Source organism: Pinus tabuliformis, chromosome 1_2 (genome assembly GCF_031772625.1).
Source record: "Pinus tabuliformis cultivar Carrire ecotype Pingquan chromosome 1_2, CPIR1, whole genome shotgun sequence".
NCBI classification, from domain to species: Eukaryota; Viridiplantae; Streptophyta; class Pinopsida; order Pinales; family Pinaceae; genus Pinus; species Pinus tabuliformis.
Window position 1 is genome coordinate 440,986,103 of NC_142298.1, and position 24,606 is coordinate 441,010,708.

The 24,606-nt window shown below is 37.8% G+C and overlaps 1 protein-coding gene and 1 pseudogene across 2 annotated transcripts; one reads left to right on the top strand and one right to left on the bottom strand.

The window, feature by feature from the left end:
- Window positions 1-289: 289 nt before the first annotated feature.
- Window positions 290-24,084, bottom strand: LOC149206247 (endo-1,4-beta-xylanase 3-like). 2 transcript variants are annotated; one of them, XM_089395370.1, is made up of 9 exons: window positions 23,951-24,084; window positions 14,731-15,084; window positions 14,210-14,363; window positions 9,213-9,562; window positions 8,914-9,124; window positions 8,447-8,793; window positions 8,057-8,234; window positions 4,843-5,379; window positions 290-1,528 (listed from the first exon to the last, which is right to left on the bottom strand). In XM_089395370.1, exons 2-9 carry the CDS (start codon window positions 15,066-15,068, stop codon window positions 413-415), a joined length of 3,231 nt encoding a protein of 1,076 aa, XP_089251496.1. In that variant the 5' UTR covers window positions 15,069-15,084; window positions 23,951-24,084; the 3' UTR covers window positions 290-412. The 2 variants fall into 2 exon arrangements, with proteins under 2 accessions (XP_089251496.1, XP_089251495.1); XM_089395369.1 differs by lacking the exon at window positions 23,951-24,084 and adding an exon at window positions 16,950-17,431.
- On the top strand, window positions 23,368-23,457 carry LOC149206248 (U6 spliceosomal RNA; annotated as a pseudogene).
- Window positions 24,085-24,606: the final 522 nt, after the last annotated feature.

Genomic DNA, 24,606 nt, shown 5'->3' on the forward strand with positions numbered 1-24,606 from the left:
GTCATGGTTTGGAGAAGATAATTGAAATCAGAAATGCTATATTTCTAAAAATGAATATGCAATCAATCATAGATGACCCTAGTTTCCCTTTTACATAAATTTCATAAACTACCGCTGTCTGCTTCAATGCTCCTATTGACAGACCATGTTCAAATCATTTTATTTCTGTTCTTAAATATGCTTAAGAAAGAGTGTAACGCATTGCCAACTTACGACTTCCAAGATTTTCCATGATAAAGAGACAAACATAATAAAAGACTATAGACAAATCTCTACCACAATGCCCCTATTGACAGACCATGTTCAAATCATTTTATTTCTGTTCTTAAATAAGCTTAAGAAAGAGTGTAACGCATTGCCAACTTACGACTTACAAGAGTTTCCATGATAAAGAGACAAACATAATAAAAGACTAAAGAGAAATCTCTACCACAATAGGAGAATCCCCTTTGTCTACGGTGAAAGTCTGTCTAGTTTTTCTTGAATGTCCTGAGACTTCAACTTCATAGGTTCCATGAAAGCCTCTAAATTTAAATTGGCCTTCACGGTCTGTATGGCCCTTTACATGTGTGGTCCATTCTTTCTTCAGAGAGATGAATCTCTTTCCTGCTTCATTGATAGCTCCATCCCAATCTACAAGGTGTCCCTGCCCCCTGGACATGAATTCCCAAAAACCCCAGAACATTATACCTTCCACTGCTGGATGTGCAAAAGCTTCACGGAGCATAATCTCCAAGTCATCCGCTCTCACAAATTCATTAGTCGAGTAAACATCCATCTCTGTAAACCAGATGGGCAACCCTAGAATAGACATTGCATCCAAAGCAGTGTGTACCACGGACCCAACAGGGTAAGTAATATGGCCCTGTATTCCTATCCCCCCGACTGGCGCACCCCGTTCCTGAAGATCTACAATCTGATTAATGTACTTCTCTGGAGTAGATTTGGCATCCGCGCCATCTTCTACATGGTAATCATTAACAAACAGAATCGCTGATGGGTCAACCTGGTGCGCCATTTTGAACATATATGACCAGATATCCTTGCCTAATCTATTTTGATAGAATGATCCGTGAAGCATCTCGTTGTTTACATCATAATGCTGGAATTTACCTCGATATCTTGAAAGCAGATCACTGATGCGTTTCTCGACAGCCGCCCGAAGGTCATTCTGATTCAGTTCTTTAACCCATTGCTGCACAGCGTTACTGTCTTCCCAGAAGATGCAGTGTCCTCTGGTTTGGATACCATGGCATTTACAGAACTCAAGGAGATCATCTGAATCCCTGTAATTATAGTTCCCTTTTTGTGGCTCTGTCCAAGACCATTTCAGCTCATTTTCAAAAACAGCCCAGTTGAAATTTTTGACAAAGAAAGCAACGTAATCATCATTATCCAGACCGCTCCTATTGATGCATGACCCTAAAGGAAAACTGGTGTACGTCTGTTTCACTTTGACACAGAAACCACAGAATCTATCCAAAGCTGATCCTCCTGATATGTTCAGTATCACATCACGCTTACGTAGCTGCAACAACATTCAAATCAGCAAATACAGTCAGAGGTAAAGGTTAGAATCTAGCTTGAAAAAAACTCCCACGATTTTTTTAAAAGTTGTTTAAATAGCTCTATACTCGTTGTTTATAAGATTGCAAAGGTAGGGAGGAGGGGACGGGGTGCAAACTAACTACAGTAGAACACTTTCCCTCTTGGTGGTCATTCCGTTTATAGAATGCCAAACCGATTAAATTTCACATGACAAAGCCCTAACTAATGAATGATTTAGATGGGACAATTGTTGAATTATAAAAGAGTCAAAGACCGATTAAGCGATGCTTAATTGAGTTGACGAAAGGACCCACTCATTCAATCACTAAAGGATATGTCACTTCAGTTCAAGAACTGGACTTCATGAAGACTGTCTTCTATAGATGGGCAAAGTAGCCATAGGTGGATTGAGAGAGAGCAAACAAAGAGGGTTTGTGCACTGTAGCCGCCCATGGGCCATATCCTTACTTCTTTGCACTTGCATCCATTTTCCTTTCAAAAAAAGAATAGAGCGACCTCACCTTCTGGTTGGGTTTTTTCTCGAAAGGGTTTCCCAGGTTATATCTTGTGTTAACTTTGTGGTTTGTGAATTTTATTTCATTGTTTTCTATTTTCTGCATAATTATAACTTACATGCATACACAATAAACAATATTTAACAGATTCAAAAACTTAAGGAGAAATAAACCCTTATTGTGTAGATTTCAAAATTTTAAGCATAATTTTATCATATGTGTTGTGATGAACTATCCAGTGGAATATTCACGGCAATTTACAGATCACTTTGACTTATTGTTTCATCCTGGAATCTACAATGAAGTCGATGTACAATTTCCCTTTAATTCACACCACAAGAAACCAAGAAAGTTCTTCGTCGGCTGGTCACAAGTGGATTAGCCCTTGCAAGCCAAGCAGTTGTCCCAGTCTACTTTTGCACAAGGTTCTCTCATCTCTAATAGAAATTAAAGACAATTTCTGCTAAAACACACAGAAAATGATGTAAATGCGAGAGCCTTATAATCAAATTATACATATTATTGGTCCTAGAAATATCAGATATGTTCTTACTTAGCAATAATATAAAATGTTATTTCACACCTGCATTAAGTATGTTTTGAAGAAATTAAGTGGGATCTTGTCCTATAAAGATGGTACAAGATTCATTTATCATTCAAGCAATTACAATTTGAATCTGACTAATAGAGCGAGTTTTGTCATGGCATAATTAGAAGCTTTTCTTTTAATCTAGTTTATCATCATGCTTTTTCCTATTAAGCATTTATTCTATTGTAATAAGGGACCGCTAGATAAAACTGAATCATTATTGCCCATTAATTTGTATTTTTTTCTTCTTATTCTTGCATTTTCAATTATGGCTTTGTTCGCACATTTTGGTTTCTTTGTTGAGAATGTGACCAGAACACTCATATAGCACAAGAATTGGATGGAAAAATTATATAGAGGTAACTGTGACTCTAGAAGATTATTAAAGAAGTTAGTCGTTCATAGAATTCTAAGAAGTAGCTATGGTGAGCATTTTGTTTCCTATGATTTTTGTATGGAAACTTGAAGAATGGGCATTTTATGTGATCACTATTCTTTGATGGGCAAGAAGTCTTTTTCTCGCAACACAGCAACGAAAGCAAATGGTGCAGAAAGTTAAATCAAGCCCCACTTAATTCAAGTCTCTCGGATTTTGAACCACTATATATGCCTGTGAAAATTGATTTGAGCTTTTATTAGCAGGGCATAGCCAGATTCATTTAAAGTGTCAAGTAGTGATATTTTACCCCTTATTCAGCAGAGTGAACTTTGTCTAAATTTTGTGACACCATGCACAAGGCAATTTTATGCGACAATAGGGATAGGGTTCACGCCTCACTGGTTATTAGTTTAGAGAAACATAGAATTTTCTGTTGAAGTCGGCTGCCCAGAGCAGGAAGTTGCTAGTGAGCTTATGAGCATCGAGTACTCTTTTCCCGTCATTCTCAAACAGGAGGTTGGGTTTCAATCTTATCTATACCGAACTATCCTCTAAGTTGCAATTCCAAAAGAAACTCTTATTTTGGTTTTGGTCATAGGAAATCCCTAGGATAAAGGCATACTCAATCAGACTCAATCTTCACCATAGAGATTGTGTTTATTGAATAACTAAGCATGACATAATAATGGATTAGACAAAAGGATGCATGTAGCTAAAATTCCTTCAAATGGCCCTTTGCACAGAAATAGACCAAATGTCACCTGAAAGGGAAGCCTAGAACCAGGTTTTCTGGACACACATGGCTGCTTTAATGATTTGTGGTTACATTCGTTCAGTCATCTCATGATGTGAGTTCCTGAATACAAAGTGCAAGTGGAACCCTGTAAAAGGAAGTCCTCAAGCTATATAGACATTAAAATGTGCAAACTCTGTACCCATCAACTAATTGTTGATAGTTGGATATTGCATTACATATCCAACAATAGAGATAAGTCAGAAATTGGAAACCTTTCCTTAAAATAATAGTTTTGAATGATGTTAACCCTTGGGGGCAGTTCAATTGGTAATGACCGTGAAAATGAAGTGTTATGTACCAAGAGGTTTGAGGTTCAAATCCCCCCAATTTACCCATATCTGCGGAAGGGGCATATGTAGGCCCTGGGAGTTGTAGTGGTAGCGGTCAAAATCGACCCTGTGTCATGCGAGTATGAAACCAGCGTAATTGCTGATTCCTCTAGTCACAAAAAGAAAAAAAGAAAAAAAAATTGAATGATGTCAAATGGACAAGAAACAAACATGATTTGTTTTGCACTCATTCAAAAAGAGCTCCATAAAAACTAAGAGTGACTAAGTGGCATCAGTACCTTATTTTCTACTCTAACCACTGTTGAGTTGCAACATACTATTATTGTGCCATGGCCATCTAGAAACACTGGCCTGGAACGTGCAAGAAACATGAAAATGGCATTGGTAAGAGAAATCGAGAAGAACAAGTGTACATATTACTTACCCTGGTCTAAATGCAAAAAAAAATATAAATAATGAATGACAATGATATGAATATGGCAATGATAAAGTACAGTTAGGATGTGCAACTTAATAAATGACACAATAAGTAGAATGCATCAATCACTCTACACACACGGTGCAAACATCAATATTATGTATTTAACTGTTAAATCTAGTCTCATATGTATACAAATCTACACCGTTATGCCCATGCTATTTGTTTTATTATCGAATCTGGTTAATAGTTAAAAACAATAACCAATATTTTATATATGTCTTTCTTACTAGGCTTGAGGTTGTACCTTCTCAGTTCGTTTCTTGAGATGTTTAAATCGTGCTTTATGGTCAACAGGAAATATCTGCAGCCCGGCTACCATTAAGTCAACCCCAGGTGAGGGACCTTGCACATAAACCATTACATTTGATGGCTTTGACTCTAATCTAAATGATCCTGCAACCTCTCTCCACAAGTGTACATCAGCCTCAACTTCACCTCCATTGACCCACCTGCCGTCGACACTAATTGCAACATTAACATTCTGAGCTCCACTTCCACCAGAGCCTACACGAACCCAAGCAGTCACTTGATATGTCGCAAACAACTTCAACTTCTCTGTAAATGTTTGTGCTGGACCTTCCCAGGTTTGTGTGCGATTGGTAACAAGAATATAGTTGCCACTTAGGGATTGTTGCCACCCAAGTGATTCCTGTGCTGCTGGAGGAAGTGTGTGAGGTGAACCAGTAGCTACATTGAGAGAACATGAACCTAGAGGATACCACCCTCTCAGGCCATCAAAAAGATTGCTGTTCTCTAGAATGTTCAGCCCAAAAGCAGGATTCTGCACAAACACACATCAGTCTATGATTCTATCATATTGTGAATACATAAGAAAAATGGGTTCAAGAAATATACAAATAACTATATTGGTCAAAGCACATCAACATTTTGGTGATGGCATGAAATAGTCAACAACTTGTTCATTGGATAAATCAGCAATGAAAGCACCGATTTAAGCACAGCAACATAGCAATGATCTAGGTTCACATATACTAGTAAAATGCTACATAAAATGATTAATCTTCTCAAGTTTGAATAGAATATCTATTACAAATCAAAAGCTACCCACATATATTAGAAACAGGAGCTTCTAGGATTATCAATTTATCATCCTAGGGCTATTTTCAATATGCTATGTCTTCTTCAAATTACACTCACAAGCATGTTTTCTTGTTGAAATAAAAATTGCTTGTTCCCCATATCTTGTTTACAGTGTTCTTAATTGGCAAAGGAATCTGATCAAATATATTATCATTATAATTTCTGTGAGATGAACAATGAAGGTTTGGTCTGGTGGCTAATAAAATAATCTGGAATCTATATCCATGGCATGAATAGCATAATGCATAGACTCAAAACATGCTTCTAATCCACAAGATGATGCACTGTATTGAGAGACAACACCCATCATCTGCTGAGATTCATAAGTGGTAGCAAGAAAATCAAACAGAACCAAAACCAACCTAAATTCTGCTATAGAAACGAGATAAACACCACAAATGCAGCCCTAGAGAGAGAAATAAACCCTAGCACAAATGTGCTAGATAGAGAAATATCCCAAGCACAATATAGATCAAAACAAGAACAAGAGAGCATAATCCTTTATGGTGCTCTTAGGCTAAATCCCCTGTATAAGAATAAAATGGATGATCACAACATGCGAAACTACAAATAGGAGTTGTATATTTATACACAAATAAGGTTGTAGGGCATTTTCCCGAAGGAGGGGTCATGAGCCTACATTAAATTGACTAAACCGGCCTTGGTAAAACCTAGAAATATCATATAAACTATAAATAACGTTGACCATGGCCAAATGTGAAGATTACGCCCCTAATTTCAACATCCCCCTGAAGTTGAACAAGAGACCATGAGGAGAAGAAATTACATTACAAATATTCACATCCCTCTTTAATGCTGAACAAGGGCCACATGGAGAAATCATGACATATCATCCCCCATAGTGAGCACCATATTGCTTCCTGAGGTACTTAGTAGGGTCATTGGTGGTAGAAATTGTGCTCTAGAGGGTTAGAGGTGGAGTAAGATTCAATTCAACAAAATCGTTGATTGGTTGGCCAATCAAACGATTCTCTCCAAGGCACATCACCCCTATCAAATGGACTCACCTCCACATTAGGAGGAGAATGAAAACAATAGACTTCTAAATAGGGCTTAGGAATGGATCCTTCCGTTCTCCCCTGTCCATGTCCATTGTCATGTCAGTATCTGGAAAAGCCACCTGGGAATAAGTGCCCACAATCCAAGCGTTCATCCCGCTCCCTAGAGCATGCGTTCATAGGAATTTAGTGTAGACAATACAACCTTTATTAAAGTAGATAACAAAGGATGTTCACTACGCCAGTTGCGTAGGCAATATGCAACCCATAGTGTTGTAACCAATGGCATATCTGATAGGATAACATACTATTATATATGCAACATGTGCACATCCAATGTTGTATATGCCATCATATATGTCCATTGAACACTACACTATGAGGTGCACATTGCCTAATCTCTAGGTGATCTAATGAGGAGTTAAAGATGGATTAAGTTTAAGAAGTGAATGTTAGATGAAAAACTTCATTTTCCTTATGAGTTCTATATGTTATGTGCTTCATAACCAGTTTTCCCTTGTCAGGAAAACTATGACCAAGAAAGGAAGAAGACCAAGAGAGCTGCCAAGCTTCGGAAAGAATGCCAAGATCCTTCAGAGTAGATTTGAGACCAAAAAATGGTGTGCAAATTTCCTAGCACAGCAGGGCTTTACTATTCCCAATAAAAATGGAAGCTCCTCAAGGTCCAAGTTGAAGATGTATAAGATTGCCAATGAAAAGATATACCATGCATTGGTAGGTCATTGTTAGCAGCTGCAGGAATGGGATTCACTTTAGGGATACCAGAGAAAATAGTTCAAGGAGATTGCCATCGCACTGCTGGGAAAATACATGGCCACAGGTGTGAAATTAGATAAAGAAAAGATGGATGAAATTGCACTAAAGAGGATGGCATTTTACTGACTTGAAATGATAATCAACGAAGTTCTTCAGAGGAAGCTTCCTGTCCTCATTGATGAAAAACCACCAATACCTGCCGCAACTGGGAATGGCCAACAGCCCAACAATGTCAATTTACCCAGTTTGAAGGAGCCACAAATATGAATATAAGTTATCTTTGAAAATGTCTATGATATGTCATGAACTTTGTATAATCCGTCAAGAAGTTCAGCATCCTGTATGTATAGTCCATAATATAGGTATTTCAGGTTATTGCTTGGTTCTGTTAATTCTATTAAAAAGCTCAGTAAATGTATTTAGGGAACTTTCTACAGGGGCATTAATTAAAGTCCAAATTGTGTTTGGAATGTAGAAAAGGGATTTACTAGAAGTTCTCTTTGGAAGATCCTGATATATACATAAAAGAACCACTTTTATGATGAAACAAATTGGACTGACCTCAACCCTAGGAGCTGGTGAAGGAGAAGGCTTTGTTGCAGGGTACATTAAGAAACTGGCAACAATAATATCAATTCCAGTAGGCGGTCCTTCCAAATAGGCTACCGCTTTCGCAGGTTCAGGGTTCAGAAGGAACTTTCCCTGCAATTGCACCCATTCCTTTGAAGATGCCTGCACTCTGGAAAAGCCAAAGACAGCAACCTGTAAGTACTCATGTGCAAGCGTAGACAAATATAAATCAAATCGGTATGTAATTGAGGAAACCCAAAACCGGTATAAGCCCACATACAAGTAAGCATTTGATATGAAAAAGACGTAAAAATCATAATGATATTATTTTTCAGAAGAAAAGACAATTTGTTTGCAGGCATAAAAGTTAGCAAATCTTACCTGCCAATACTAATATATTGTTCACGTAGATCTTTGGTTTGAATCCATATAGTGGCTTGCACCTGTGCAGAAGCAAGGTTGCTAGAGATCTGAACAAATGCCGATACTTCATAAGCAGTTTTACCTTTCAGACGCCCAGTTATGTCTTGCTGAATTCCATTCCAAAATTGTGTTCGATTTGTTGCAGAAGCGAAATGTTGGCCACCTGATGGCAGAACTTCTCCTTTAGCCACATCATGAAGCACAATATTACAGCCCCTTCCAGTCCAGTGATTAAGCCCGTCTTCAAACATAGGGTTCTGTATAATGTTATCATGTCCATCTGCAAAGCACCTATTGACTTCTCCCTTTATGAACGGGCAAAGCCACATCAAAATGGTAGTTTTAGTCTTAGATACAGAAGGAAGTACAATGCAGTCAATGAATGTGAACAAAAAATTGGGGATACTTCTCAACATGCAAACTACCTTCAAATGTTTGTCAGAAACTGACCAATTTTGTATTGTAGATACAATGGAATTGAAATTTGACTTGGAAACTGGAAATATCTCTACACATTTTATTTTAAGCTCAAACCCGGCTGGAGGTCCTTCCAAGTAAAATACAACCCTCTTTGGAATAACATCCAAAGCAAATGTCCCCTCCAGTTGTTCCCACTTGCCAACCGAAGAATTAACCCTACATGGAAGAAATTACGTTACTAAAAATTTAAGCAGGAGGTGCCAAGACATACTCTGTTTCCAAAGAGCTAAAGTTTTATAAGTACCTTGCTAGAGATAAGAAATTTGGAGATGTGTTCTTATTCTCAAGCCTAAGTGTTGCCCTTACAGAATGTATTGATTGTGGCAATCCTTCAACCTGGACACATGCTAGAACTTTGTATTGTACGTTTGGCACAAGCCTTGTAGTGATATCTTGTTCTAGTCCTTGCCAAGAATCTGTTCGATTAGATATAAGAGCATATACCCCTGATTCTATTCTGGATTCCTCCATAGAAACAGAACAAATTGATGCAGTACATGAATTGGCAAACCATCCATGGAGTGCCATATTAAAATTGGGATTCACAATTATATTTCCCACTGCACCAGATGTTATCCTGTTGCCACTCTCATCCTGCAAACCATTACTATTAGATATCAAGGGTGACATGCATCTTACTTGCAAGCAAACAGAGATGTCCTAAATGACCAATAACGAACTTCAATACAAAAAATAAGTTCTAGTAGAAAAAATACAGTTGCATTTAAATGTGCAATGAATCAATGATACAGTTGAGCGTAGCTCTAACTCAGCTTCAAACTTTTATTTGCAAGGTGTATCTGACACATGCCTTTATAACGCATAGAGAAAGTTCGAACACAAACATGACCTTAAAGTAATCACAGCACATTATAACTGACAATATCCTAGTTCCCAAGACTTATCTCCACAAAATCTTTCTCTTCCTCCAGTGGGTGAGCAAGTGGTCGTCACATTTCCTATAGAATATCTCTTTACCACCATCTGGGTTTTAAAGATAAGTGGTTGCCACATGTTCTAATAAAAGACTTTTCTTTTTCACCTTCTACCTTTTAATAATTAGGAATTTTTAATCTATTCATGTGTACACTGTAAAGTAATGTTATCAAATGCCCCTGCAATCTCAAAATAGAAAATGAAAATAAATTATAAAATAAAATGGCTTCTGATATACAATGCTAGAAATTTGAGAAACTTTTCCCTGACTTAAAGGTGTGTTTTCTTTTACATATCCCAAAATAAGGCTGATGGGCAGCCATGATATAGGGAGAGGGTGTATACAAAATGTAGGCACTTGAGTTATGTTTGAGCCCAGACTCTTGCCAGCCCAAAAATCTATTGGAATGTAAAATATATAAAGTGTAGTTTCCGTCTCCCAATTAATAAATATCTTCATTTGTTAGTTGGATGATGCTGATATGTCACTCTTCAATAACTCCAGAAAAGGTTCAGCAGCACTGAACTAATGTGGAAATCATTCATATCAAGATGGATTTTTTTGGTTCTAGAAAAAGATAGAACATGTTACAACTTTCTTTGTGTGAAAAGTTCTTCAAAACAATATCAGAACCTAGAAATGAAAAAATGTTAATTGAATCACAAACTAAAGCCTCGTTTATCTTCAGTGGGTCCCAAGATAGTTACTATGATCCTATTGATATGAAAGCATAGGTGTTTGTGGGGGAACAAAAGGGCCAAACTGACTAAAGGATCTACCTAGCACACTGGGTACTGGTTGATATGTTGGCTCAATGACAATCTAGGAACCCTAAGGCAAACCAAGCTTAAGATACAAATCCAATTTCAATAAACATTATCAGAACTGCTAGACCGGACTGCTACAACTAAACAACTCTGAACCGATGGGTAAACCAATCAGAAGGCTAGTTTCACACCAAACCAGCTGAACTGGTCAATTCATGCTACTTCCATTCTGACCTGGTTTGTGGGACCAATGCAGAATTCCCAGATGAGAAGATTAAAGAAACGGGACAAAAGAAGAAGAAAAAATACCCCACCCCGCCCTCCAGACCCTAAATCGTTGTTATATAGTGACCCATCCACTGCCAAAACCTAAATTGTTGTTATGCGGTGACCGGCCCCCCTCTCTATATCCCTTACACTTCTCTCATTGAGCATTTGTGAGCATTTGGAGATTGCGAATTTGCAGTGAAGAAACTTGATTCAGAATGAGCTTGGCACTGATTTGACATTTTTTGTGGGTTACTTTCAAAGGATTTGGCTTATACATCAATGGTCTACTTATCATCTACAAACTTGGAGGAGATTTGGAACCAAATTATTGTGCCCATTTGAAGGTGTGTCATGAATATCTCAAAAACTCATAGTTTTGTCATACATTGCTGATTTTTTGTTTAGTGAATAAGTAAAGTTTAGTTTTTCATTTGCAGATTTATTTTCGATTTGAGACATTACCATGGGCCTCAAAAATCCTAATGAGCCTGCATGGAACCATTGTGATGAGGTTGACGAGGAAAAATATTGCAGATATTGTAAGAAGACCATGCAAGGTGGGGGGGGATTCATAGAATGCAACAACACTTGGTGTTCAAGGGCAAGTTACACCATGCCTTGATGTTAGCCAGATGTTAAACAGGTGCTGAGGAATATCAAGTAGAAAGAGATAGACAATAAGATAGGAAGAAGGAAATAAGTTGCATCTATAAGCAACCTTAGTTTTGAAGGCTCCTCCGCTAGCCTTTTTTTTAAGGATCCCTTTAGATATGTTGCTCCAATTCATTAAAAACCTGCACCAAAGGCAAATAAGATTCATAGTTTTTTACACCCACCTCCGCCGTTGCCACTAGCACTCAATACTATTACCACAAAAACTCTCACTTTATGCAATTAAAAGCCCTAAAGCACAAATAAGACTTTGGAGGAACAAAAAGGGGTTACCCACTGTCACCACAGTATCTCGCTCTCTCACTTTAGGCCAGCTCTCCTCTGGCACAAGAGGGTTATCCCTGAGATAAGATTACTAGGTCCAGGCATTGAAGGTTCAAGTATAGATGGAGAACTAGACTTAGTAAAGATAGATGTAAAATACACTTTAGAAAAAAGTGGATGGTGGTTTGCTAAGGCCAATTCCAACCCATGAGTTATGAAATCAAGCAAAACAAACAAACAAATAGGGCTTGAATTAATATGAAGAAGATGTAGTCAACCGTGGGATTAGCTCAAACAAGTCAAGCACTTGGATGAGAATAGGATCTCATAGAAGAATTTCAAGAGATACTTTAAAAAAAATATTCTTCTAAGCATTATTATGATGGATAGATGCAACAGTTTTTTTAACTTAAGCTTGGGAGCATGACAATGGAGGAGTATGAAAGAAAATTTCTTGAGTTGTTAAGGTATGTGACATGTCAACTTCATCAAAGATGAGAAGGTCAAGATCCATAGATTCCTAAGTGGATTGTTTTCATTTCATAGTGACAAAATCAGATTTGATGAGTCCAAGTCCTTGAAGGAAGCTATTAGAAAGACAAAGTATCTTTATGTGCAGAAAAAAACAAGTCAGCTTTCCAAAAGACTTGGGATGACGAGAAGAGAGCCAAGATGTAGCAGAGGAAGAAAGGATACAAACCTTCATTTTTCAGGAATAGTGTTTAGGTAGATTAGCAAGCTCAGTCAGTCCAAGGTAAATTAGGGTTAGGTTATAGCAAAATCATCATTTTTCAGCATTATTTGCCTTGGACCATATTGTTCTAGGGTTTGAGTCTTGACTTTACATGCATTTATTTGAGGTTAAAAAAACAATTTACATGCATTTTTCGGCCATTAATTAGGGCTGACGTCTAGGTTTTCTACTGTTGTTATATGTGTTTGCAGCCATTGAAAATTGTTGTAATTTATTCTCTTGTTTACTTATTGAATAGCCCTAATTTTTCACTTGCTTATCATAGATTTTGGGGCTTTTTTATTGTTGTTATAAAATATTTGCATGTTGTAAATTTCTGATTAAAACCCTAGTTTATAACAGCAAAGTTTAGTTTTTGATTGCATGTGTTTGGGACCTTGGGTAACTATTTGAGCCTCTTTAGGTCTAACTAAGACCTCTAGATTTAGCCATAGGGACCTTTGAACCCGCTCCCTTGAAATTACACGTTAAAATGACACAGAACCCTAATATTGCATACTTGTCCTTTGGTGAATCTTGTAGTAGAACCGTATTTAGCCTGAAATCATTTGGGTTACTTAATCCCTAGGATCTGTTGGGGAAGCCTACCTTGTGGGGATTGTATCCAACCACAAAAGCAGGGAACTAGTTGCTAATGTGACAATGGTAACTAATCCCATTGTTGCTCACAATTCTAGATTGCTTAGTGAAGCTTTGCACTGGGGTACTAGATATTGTAGTAAGTTAGTAACAGTCTCCATGCAACATTTCAAAGCATCATCTCAACAACATATCAACTGAATGGTCTTGAACAATGAATTAAAAATGTGATAACCCATTTTTTACTCTTCCCTCATATAAAACTTTAGTATCCAATGTTCGAACACATCTATGACACCAAAACTTAATCAAAACAAAATAACCCTTTGCATAGATGCAACCCAGTGATACTAGGAAAGAAAATATGAAGATCATTAGAACAACATAATTATATAGAACCAAAAAAAACAATGTGTAAAGGCAAAATAAATAAATATAGATGCAATATCAATCTATAAAATGCAGATTGGCTGGGTCATTGATATTTTGCAATATCAAGCCCAATAGAGAAGGATAAGATTCTCTCATCTTTTTTTCTCTCTTTCTCCACTGTCACATATTCTTTTTTGGATGCATGGTTAAAACATGTCAAAGAAGTTATAATATATTTAATATTAAAACAAATTTTATGGCTAGCATTACACACTGTGACGTATAATGCTCATGGAGAAACTGTTCATAATACACACGATAGTTGCAAATTCTGATAATCTAGACAAAGCATACACCATAGTGGCACAGTCATGCATTGCTTCTGCAAAGGAAACATTTTATTCCCTCACTAATAATATGCTTTCTCAAAAGAAGCTCATCAGCAAATATTTTTTTCTGACAAAATTGTAACAAATAACAACTTAAATGATCACTTTGATAATTCATTAAAATGTAGAAATTTATGCTGCAAATTTGAAAGCAAAACATTCTCAAATATGACAACAACTAAGAAAGTAATGCAATGGACAGCAAAAATTAGGATGCTTGTGAAAACTAAAGCTCACCTTAACTATAATTGCAGACCAAATATGAACTCTGTCAATCAGAAGATCAAGACCAGGTAAAGGTCCTTCCAAGTAGAATATAGCTCTGCATGGCATGCTATTCAAGGAAAAGGTCCCTTCTAGCCTTTCCCATTTTTCTCTTGAAGCTGTAACTCTGCACAATAAAGATCTTATCGTAAGCCCCTTAGCGGCAATTAAAATGTATAGAGGATAGTATAAGAGGCATACTCCACCTTCAACCAATCCACTAAGTACATAAATTGTTTTTAGTCAGATTAGTAGCATTAGTCCTATTTTAGGTGTCTTTACATCTATATCCATAATCAATGCACAATGTCAAGCCTTATGTTTGGAATTAACCCCACCAACTGTTTTTGTTTGTGAGTTTTTTGGGGATGACGGTCATGAATTTTTTAATTTGAAAACATCTATAGCTGCACTATTTATGTGGAACTTGCTTTTCTAAATTCATGGAATATTTTCTAATACAACAAAGTAGAGAAATAAACTTCAAAACTTACCTTCCAACACTTAAAAAGGTTGGAGCTGAATTCGGATTTTCTAGTCTCAATGTTGCCAATGCATCAGCTGTTTGTTGAGCAGATCCCCACACACGGACAACAGCTAAAACATTGTACGTTACATGTGGCAAAAGTTTCGAAGTGATATTTTGTTCCAAACCTTGCCAGCATTGCGTTCGATTTGATACGACAGCAAACTGGTTTCCTGATTCTGCGTTGATTTCGTGAGCGTAGTCGGAACCATCGGAGACAAATCCATTGCAAGAATTTGGATGCCAAGATAGAAGACCCTCTGAAAAGTCATGGTTTATAATAGCATTGGCCTCTACAACCTCCATTTCTCTTCAAGCTTTTCTGCACAGGGAAGTGAGAAAAATCATATGGTATAAAATGCTAAAAATACCTCTGTAATCCTAAATTATTGAGATTAAGGTGTAACAGTGACAAACTAATTTTAAAAGAGGGTCGTAAACTAAGAGTGGAGTCCAAGACATATAAATAACGCGAGTGTCTTAAACGTAAATGGCTTCATCTAAATGGAACTAGTGGCATTAAGGGGCATGAAGCAATCTTTGATACTGAGACCAGTGCCGCTTGGTGCGGCTTCTTATTATCACAGAAAGTACAATAAGATCCGCCGAACTAAGTGTAAGGGCATAAAGCTTCTCCATAGTCTCAAGATATGTTTAAAAAACATGTAAAGAGACCTCAAAGCACAGCAAATATGGCGTTCCGAAAAAGTAAAGAAACCTGAACGTATTCACCCCACCAGAATAAACATGAATATTACAAGACACTATAAAATCTTGAAAAATCCGTGATAGGATCTACAAACAATTTACAGAACAGGCATTACATGATGAAAATAACTATAGAAAAAAAAAGGGGAAAATTGGGTAATGAATTAATATAATCATAAAGATCGAGTAAGATTCAAATTTTCTGGAGAAATAATTGGCTTGCCTCCTATTAGCTAATTAGCTAGCACCTGATCAATTTCCCGATCAGTGTAGTGCCAGGAGGTATTTTTAACCCTCAAAGTCACAATCCCAGATCGATCCGTCTCTGACCGGGAAGGTGGGAGGGGGGATTGTGCGCCTCAAGGGCTTAATACCTCTTGGTGCTCCACTGATAATGGATTTGATCGAGTTATATTGATGCTGCGAACGCACTCTAGAGGGCAGACTGCAGCTTTCAGAAAAACGCAAGTCCTGTTTTTGCTGAGATTTTAATTAACTGTGAAATATTGCATTTGGTATATCGTTATCCCGAATTTGGTATTGATACTAATGTTATTATTGCATTAAATACAGTATTTGCCGGATCACAGAGAAAAACTGCACTGAGAGTATCTGGACGATGGCAATGATTTTTGCAGCCAAAGATAAAGGCCCTAAAATATTCAGGGAATTTCACTATAACCTGTTCAAATCCCTGATAAGGTCATAGCGATGCTACAGACCCACTCAAGAGGCCAGACGGCAGTTTTCAGAAGAAGGCAAGTCCTGTTTTTGCTGAGATGTTAATGAACTGTAGGTCTTGCATTGGGTTGATGGTAATTCCGAATTTAGTATTGAAACTAATGTTATTATTGCATCAGATACAATATTTGCAGGATCAGAAATAAAAACTATACTGAAATTATCTGGAAGATTGCAACCAAAAATGAAGGCCTTGCAGTTTTCGAGGACTTTAACTATAACCTGGTCAAATCCCTGATCAGGCTATAGTGGTACCGCGGATGCACTCAAGAGGGTAGACTGTGGTTTTCAGGAAAAGGCAAGTCCAATTTTCGCTTGGATGTTAATTAACTGCGCAATATTGTATTTGGTTGATCGTTATTCGAAATCGACATTAATGTTACTATTGCATCAAGTACAGGATTTGCAGGATCACAAATAAAAACTGCACTGAAAGTATATGGAAGATTCCAAAGATATTTGCAGCCAAGACAGGCCTTACAGTCTTCAAAAAATTTCATATGACCCGATCAGGTTATAGTGATGCCCTAGATACACTCAACAGGCAGACTGGTTTTCAGAAAAAGGCAAGATTTGTTTTTTGTTGGAATGTTAAACTGCCTGCGAAATATTGCATTTGGTTGATCGTAATTCGGTATCGATACTATGTTATAACTATTTGCATGAACGCAAATGAAAACTGCATTGGATTTATTTGCAAGATTGCAAAATTTTTAGCAGCCAAAGACGAGGCCTTACAGCCTTCAGGAATTTCATCAACATTTGTGCAATCCTTTACAATGAAGGTAAACCTCTAATAAATCCCTAGTTCGACGATCATGGACCTCAATCTTGCAATAATGACCACGTTATGATAAAACGTGGCTGCGTGTTATGATTTCATCCCCTTATGAATTCGGATGATTTAAAATTTTGTCCTCATTTCATGCGATCACTGACTCAATTTTCTGGGCAAATAAACATTGTGTTGCCTCCTCGTTATTAAATAATTATTTCACTGAGGCCCTGGGCTCAATTTTCTGGGCAAATAAACATTGTGTTGCCTCCTCGGTATTAAATAATTATCGCATTGCGCTGCAAATGGTTTGCTAATGTTGGATACAGATTGTCATTGATGTCAATATGGCAATATTTGAGGAACAGACGAAATGGAGTCAAGAGAAGCAGACAGAGCCAAAGAAGAGGAGCACACAGAACCATCGGAGCAGATGGAGACGAGAGGAGCAAATATGCCACAAATAACACTATCGGGAGCCATCGGGGGAGCCGTATAGGCCACAAAAGAGTTATATGCTAGCGATTACACTATCGGAAGCTTATTGGGCCTGTAAAACCCATATATGCGTTTAATACATTATCGGAGCAGAAACCATATAAATATGCATTAACGTAAACGGAGGCAGAATACTTGGATATATGCAAATACACCATCAACAGCGAACAAACATGAGCCGTCAGATTTCTAGCGAAAAGATCCGACGGCTATCAGGCGATAAAGATGTACGGGAGATAACGAGTGGGGACGACGGTAAACGGTATTGTTCGCACCGCCTTTGGAGGGTGTGTGGTAAACGTACCATGGTGTGCGATACCATTCATTGCACGACACGTGGATGACAGGACGCGGCGGAAAACTGCTTTATCGCGCGTTAACATGCGGTTAAGTTACAGCATCGGGAGGAGCGAACGTCGTTAGATTGTGGTGAACGCGATCGACGGTGGGGGAAATAAACTGGGTTTAACAAGCGGGGAAAGCAGCGGAGACCGTCGGATCGTGATGCGATGATCGAACGGTGCGGGTTCAATCGCACGGGTTTCCGATTGTTATGACAGGGAAACGGTGAATTTGGGGATTAGGCGAGGAACGGTGAATTTTCACAGAGTTATAGAGTAAAAATGGAGGTAGCAGGGTTTATAAAAAAAGTGAACGGAGTGAAGAAGTAGGAGAAGAATGACCGATGCACATCCCTTCTGAGCGTAAACGAACCGATCAGGCCTATATTTGATCCTCGAATTGTTGGATTATAGCAGAGCTAACAATTGTAATTCGGCCTCTCTTCCGCATTAACGTGACTTGTAAGAATTTGATGAATCCGAATAGACAGAGGAAGCCATGGATCGGGAAGCTGAAAGATCAAGCGAGTCAGAGGAAACGACAGTGACCAAGGAGGAAGCCAAAGAGGCAGTGGAAAGCGGAAACGAAGAGTCAGAGACATCTGAAATACATAAAAACATAAAAACAAAGTGAGATGGCGATCGATGGATGTATAATCAGTGAAAGAGGAAGCCGAAGAACAGGCAAGAGGAAGGAGAGGCCAGAGAAGCAGGAGAATAGTAGAAGCTTAGCAGGCTTGTGAGTAGAGAACAACAACAGAACAGTTCATACCAAGGTTGGGTTGGAGCCCAAGAGGTTGGAGCCTCAGAATTGAACAGGGCTAAAGTCATTGGGGGTAGGTGCTCATAAGTGCAGAACCATTGCAAAACAAAGTTGGTGCTCTGGAGGTTGGAGCTTCACTGAAGTCCAAGTTGGAGCTTGGCAACTATTCACAATCAGATTTTTACTTATATTGTATTTATTTCATAGCACTGTCTTGAGTTTTTTTAATAAAAGCATTAATTCCAGCTGTTGATTTTTGTGTTCCGTGTATACATATACATATCTATATATGTTTTTGGCAATCACTAGAACAATTAAAAAATAGTAAGAAATACTGATTCACCCCCCCTCTCAGTATTTCCAACAATTGGTATCAGAGCAGGCTTCTTCATACTAGCCTAACAACTTGAAGAAGGATCCACAGCCATGATGAGAAATCACGAAGCATCAGGAAGACCTCCTTTGTTCGATGGCACTAACTTTGGTTTCTGGAAGAAAAGAATGACCTACTACTTAATGTCCCTTGGACCTGAAGTCTGGCATTTTGTTCAAAATGAATACAAAACTACTTCCACTCTTCCAACAGACCAAGATGAGAGGAAAGCCTACATTGCAAATGCAAAGGCCATGAACTCCATCACTAGTGGAATCACTGATTCCGAGTTTACAAAAATCATGCACTGTACCTCTGCCAAAGAAATGTGGGAGAAGCTAGTTGGCTTGTACGATGGAGACTCAAAAGTAAAAAAGGCAAAGCTTCAAACTCACAGAAGACAATTTGAAAGTTTGAGGATGGAAGATGAAGAAGATATTGCAGCGTACCTCCTCCGAGTAGCTGAAGTGGTAAATTCCCTGAAAAGATTGGACGAAAAAATTGAAGAAAGTACCATTGTTCAAAAGGTATTAAGGTCTCTTCTAGACATATTTGACTCCAAAATAAGCGCTATAAAAGAAGCAAAGGATCTAAATACCCTCAAAATGGATGAACTCCATGGAATTCTCACTGCCTATGAAATAAGGAAAGGTGGCCCAAGCTCCAAAGATGCAGCATTCAAGGCCTCAAAGTCAAAGAAAGAGAAAGAAATGAATGACTGTAGTGATGATTCAGATGTGGAATCTGAATTGGCCCAATTTGTACGAAAGCTAAAGAGAGGATCTAAGCTTAAAGGTAAGTATCCTCTTATTTGTTTTAAATGTGGTAAAATAGGACATTATGCAGCAAAATGTCCTCATAAACATGACAGTGATGATGAAGGAAATTCTAAAAGAATGGCACACAAAAAGAAAGGGTTCAATAAGAAAAACTTCTTCTCCAAGCAAGATGACTCTGATGAGGATGAGTTTATGGTCATCAAAAAGAAATCAGATGAGGAAAGTGATCATGATGAAAGCCAAGAAGCATTATTCATGGCACTCGCAGATGATGATGACTCAGGGCTGGAAGGAAATGTAGATGAACTGTTAATAAGCGTCATTGACGAAAATGAGAAACTACAAAACAAAATCATTTCTCTTAAAGTGGAAAACGAGGAAATAAGAAGGAGAGAAGATCTCTTGGAAGCAAAGCTTAAAGAAAAAGAAGAGACTTGTGAAGAACGCGAGGCCGAAATAGTGTCTCTGAGAAAGGAGTTGGAGCAAATTAAAAAGGGCTGTAAAAGCTCTCAAATACTTGAGACTATTCTGAAAAATCAAAAACCTCAACATGACAAGTCTGGAATAGGTTTCAAAGGAGAATCCTCAAGCACTAAGAATAGTGCGAAAAGCTATGCCAATGCACTCTCCTGCAATCCAAAAGATGAAAAAGTATGTTATCAAACGTGCATTCCAGATCCCAAGAATGAAGAGAGAATTACTCCAAAGAAGAATGTGGAGTCAAATCATGGACACTACAACAAATACAAACCTGTACTCCACCAAGGGCCCATTGCAAATCCAAAGAACGAAGGAGGAGTAATTCCCAGGAAGGAAATCGACTCAAACCATGGTTGCTTCAACAAGTACAAAACCATCTTTCTTGGACACTGCTTTCATTGTAAAAACTTCGGTCATCAAGCTAAACATTGTATGGCTCGCAGAAGTGAAAAGACAACGCTAAAGGACCGAGTAATCAACTCATATGCCCCCAAAAGGCAGGGACAAATCAAAACCTTCAATTCATTTGATTCCTTGACCAAATTTGATCTGATTTGCTCTTTCTGCTACAATAATGAACACTATGAACAAGACTGCCCACTCAAAGGAAGAAAGACAAGTAGCAAGAACTCCAGCATGGATAAATGCGGCCTGGCTCTATATGCTCAAAATAATGGAAACCATTGATTTGTGGATAGTGGATGCTCCAGACACATCAGGAGACAGAAGGAAGTTTGTCTCATTGAGCAAAAAGGAAGGGAATGTGTCCTTTGGAAGCAGATCTGGCAAAATTGCAAGAAAAGGAATAGTTACTCTGATCAATGGAAAAGGAAAAGCTCAAGATGCTCTGCTAGTTGGCAAGCTCAAACACAACCTCCTGAGTGTCAGCCAAATCTGTGATCAAGGACATAAGGTCGTTTTCAGCACCAAAGACTGTGAAATAAGGAACTTTGCCTCAGGGAAACTTGTCGCAAAAGGGGTGAGAACATCAGACAACATTTACATTCTGAACAAGATTCAAGAAAATAAATGCTACTTAAGTCAGACAAATGAGAGTTGGTTGTGGCACAAGCGACTTGGACATACAAACTTCGAAAATCTGATCAATATCAGCAAGATCAAAGCTGTACGAGACATCCCAAGGCTGTCCAAACCAAATCAAGCAGTGTGTGGTCCATGTCAACATGGATAGCAGACCAGAACCAACCACAAGACAAAGGAGCTCTATACATCGAAGCCCTTGGAGATCAGCCATGCTGATGTGTGTGGGCCAACTAGAAATCAAGCACTCCAAGGAGAAAGGTACTTTGTGTTATTTGTTGATGATTATACTAGAATGATGTGGATATATTTCATAAAGTATAAATCTGAAACTTTTGAGTGTTTTAAGAATCTAAAAGCCCTTGTAGAAAATGAAAAAAAATTCAAAAATCAAGTGTCTCAGAACAGACAGAGGAGGAGAATTCACATCAAACGAGTTTAGTGAGTTCTATAATATTCATGGAATTAAAAGAGAATTCTCAACTGCCAGAACACCTCAGCAAAATTGGGTAGTTGAAAGAAGAAACCGAACAGTCCAAGAAATGGCAAGAACTATGCTATTAGCAGCAGACTTACAACCTAAATTCTGGAGAGAAGCAGTAGGGACAGCTGTCTATACACTGAATCGAACTCAATTAAGACCAAATTGTGAAAAAACTCCTTATGAGCTATGGAAAGGAAGACCTGCTCGATGAAATACTTCAAGATCTTTGGAAGCAAGTGTTTCATAAAAATAAATGATGGCTCACCTGGAAAGTTTGATTTTCGGGTTGATGAAGGGATATTTCTTGGATACTCTACACGGAGCAAGGCTTACAAGTGCTACAATTATCGACTGAAGAAAATAGTGGAAAGCATTGATGTAAAGGTTGATGAAAATCTTCCAGAAAAAGAAATTGAAGAACATGAAGATGACTCTCTCATTGAAGAAGAAGAACCTAAAGAGGAAGAAGAAGAAGAAGAAGAGGAAAGAGAACCACCTAATACCCCTTCAAAGATGAAGTATGTCCAAAGACATCATCCAGAAGAGCAGATCATTGGCGATAGAGATGAAGGTGTGCAGACCCGAAGAAGGATAACAATCACACCCAAGAGAAAAGTCATTGCCCTCCTATCTATGATAGAACCAGAAACATTTGCAGAAGCAAGGATCCTCATTGGGTAAAAGCCATGGAAGAAGAAATGTCCCAAATTGAGAAGAACAAGACATGGGAGCTGGTACCTCGTCCAAAGGACAAAAACATAATAGGAACCAAATGGGTGTTCAAAAATAAAATGAATGAGGAAGGACAGGTTATCATAAACAAGGCAAGACTTGTCTGCAAAGGCTATTTACAAATTGAAGGAGTTGACTTTGAAGAGACATTTGCACCAGTGGCCCGTATGGAAGCTATTAGGATGTTCTTGGCATTTGCTTGCTTAAGAGGATTCAAAATTTATCTAATGGACGTGAAATCAACATTTCTAAATGGGGAACTCAAGGAGGAAGTCTACATGGAGCACCCAGAAGGTTTTGATCTAACAGCAGGAACCACTGCAAAACAGAGTTGGTGCTCCTAAGTGCAGAACCACTACAAAACAAAGTTGGTGCTCTGGAGGTTGGAGCCTCACTGAAGTCCAAGTTGGAGCTGGGCAACTATTCACAATCAAATTTATACTTATATTGTATTTATTTCATTGCACTGTGTTGAGTTTTTTTAATAAAAGCATTAATTCCAACTGTTGATTTCTGTGTTCCGTGTATACATATACATATCTATATATGTTTTTGGCAATCACTAGAACAATTAAAAAATAGTAAGAAACACTGATTCACCCCCCCGCCGCCCCCCCCTCAGTGTTTCCAACAGGTAAGGGCAAAAATGACAAGATAAAATCCAAGAGGCCCTGGGCTCAAGTAAATGTAAAAATAGACTAATAGTCAGAAATTTCCAAAATGAATGAAGGAAGATTGGGTTTTAAGAACTAAGTAACTATTTTTTCTAATTTTTTTTCTCGTTTTTGGTGGGTTTGATGGATAGGAATTTAAATCCAAATTTATATAATACTTCATAACACGCCGTAAAAGTAAAGGTAAAAGTAAAGGTAAAGATAAAATAAAAGTAAGTATTTTCGGAGACATCCCATAAAATTGGAACGATACAGAGAAGATTGCATGTTCCCTGCACAAGGATGACACAAATGGTCCAAATTTTTCGAACTGAAAAAAATGATAAAATAAAGGTAAAGGTAAAGCCAATTTAGCTACTGAATTAAAAACTTGATATCCATCAAATTACATTTGAAAATCTAGTTTTTATTCACTTTGCTAACGTAGGGACCCGTAATTGAACGTGGAAGTCTGTTATTGACTGGGACATTACCTGTATATTGTTATCCTCCCTAATATTATTAACAGTCCATGCAAGAGTTTTGCTGGAATTTACATTGTTATCACAGTCTGAAGGTATTGATTCTGAGCTCTCGTCAAAGCGGGTATTCAGATGAATAAAAGTTGTTTTACTTCCCATGATTGTGACCCACTAATCTTACAGATTTGGACTTGCCATACTACGAATTAATCTAGAAGTGATGATTAAGAATTCTAGAACAGTGATATACATTGTGGAATTCATCGCTTATAGATATAAATGAAGCAAATTCAAGTCAACTATTTGAGAATGATGATGGATGGGATCAATCCTCTGACCTCTTCACTGTTCACGATCAGGAAGTTGAAGGCCCTGGATTGAATTGCAGCTCGCGGGAAGGTACTTTGTCTTTAGTGCATTGCCGGTGAATTTGAATTTATAAGGGGAGGCAAGGCAAGGCAGGCGAACGTTAGCTTTTACCGCACTTCATGTGCGGTTGAGTAACCATGGTTATGATTGGAGTGAAGCATCAGCGAAGGTTTCGGTTTGCCGTTGGACATGTTTTGCTTACATGCGACTCTACGGCAGGCACAACATGGTTTATTTTATGATGGCTTCGCTTGCTTTGCACTTCATAGTTGTGCGTTTTCGCTTGCTTTGCACTTCTTAGATGTTAGTGCATAACTTTCTGCATTTGGAAAATTCAATGTTTTAAAAGTTTGTTTTTATTTCCACATTTGTAATGTTTAATGATTGGGTTTATTTTGGAATTAATATTCTTAGAATATTAATTTAATTATTATATAAATGGTATAGATTAATTAAATATTAAAATTTATCTTATTTTTAATTAAATTGCTTAATTGTGTCTTGAAGAATTTTAGTATGAAAGAGATGTTGTTATATTATGTGATATTATGTTATGTAAATATTTTGACTTGAACTTTAGTATGAAAGAGATGTTGTAAGATTATGTTATATTATGTAATATTAT

Excerpts from the sequence above, each read along its gene's own strand:
- LOC149206247 (XM_089395370.1), bottom strand. The coding sequence starts at position 15,068 with ATGGAGGTTGTAGAGGCCAATGCTATTATAAACCATGACTTTTCAGAG. Across the intron at positions 9,563-14,209 it reads GGTCTGCAATTATAGTTAAG|GATGAGAGTGGCAACAGGAT; the intron begins GTGAGCTTTAGT and ends AATGGTTTGCAG. Across the intron at positions 8,235-8,446 it reads CAATATATTAGTATTGGCAG|AGTGCAGGCATCTTCAAAGG; the intron begins GTAAGATTTGCT and ends TGGCTTTTCCAG.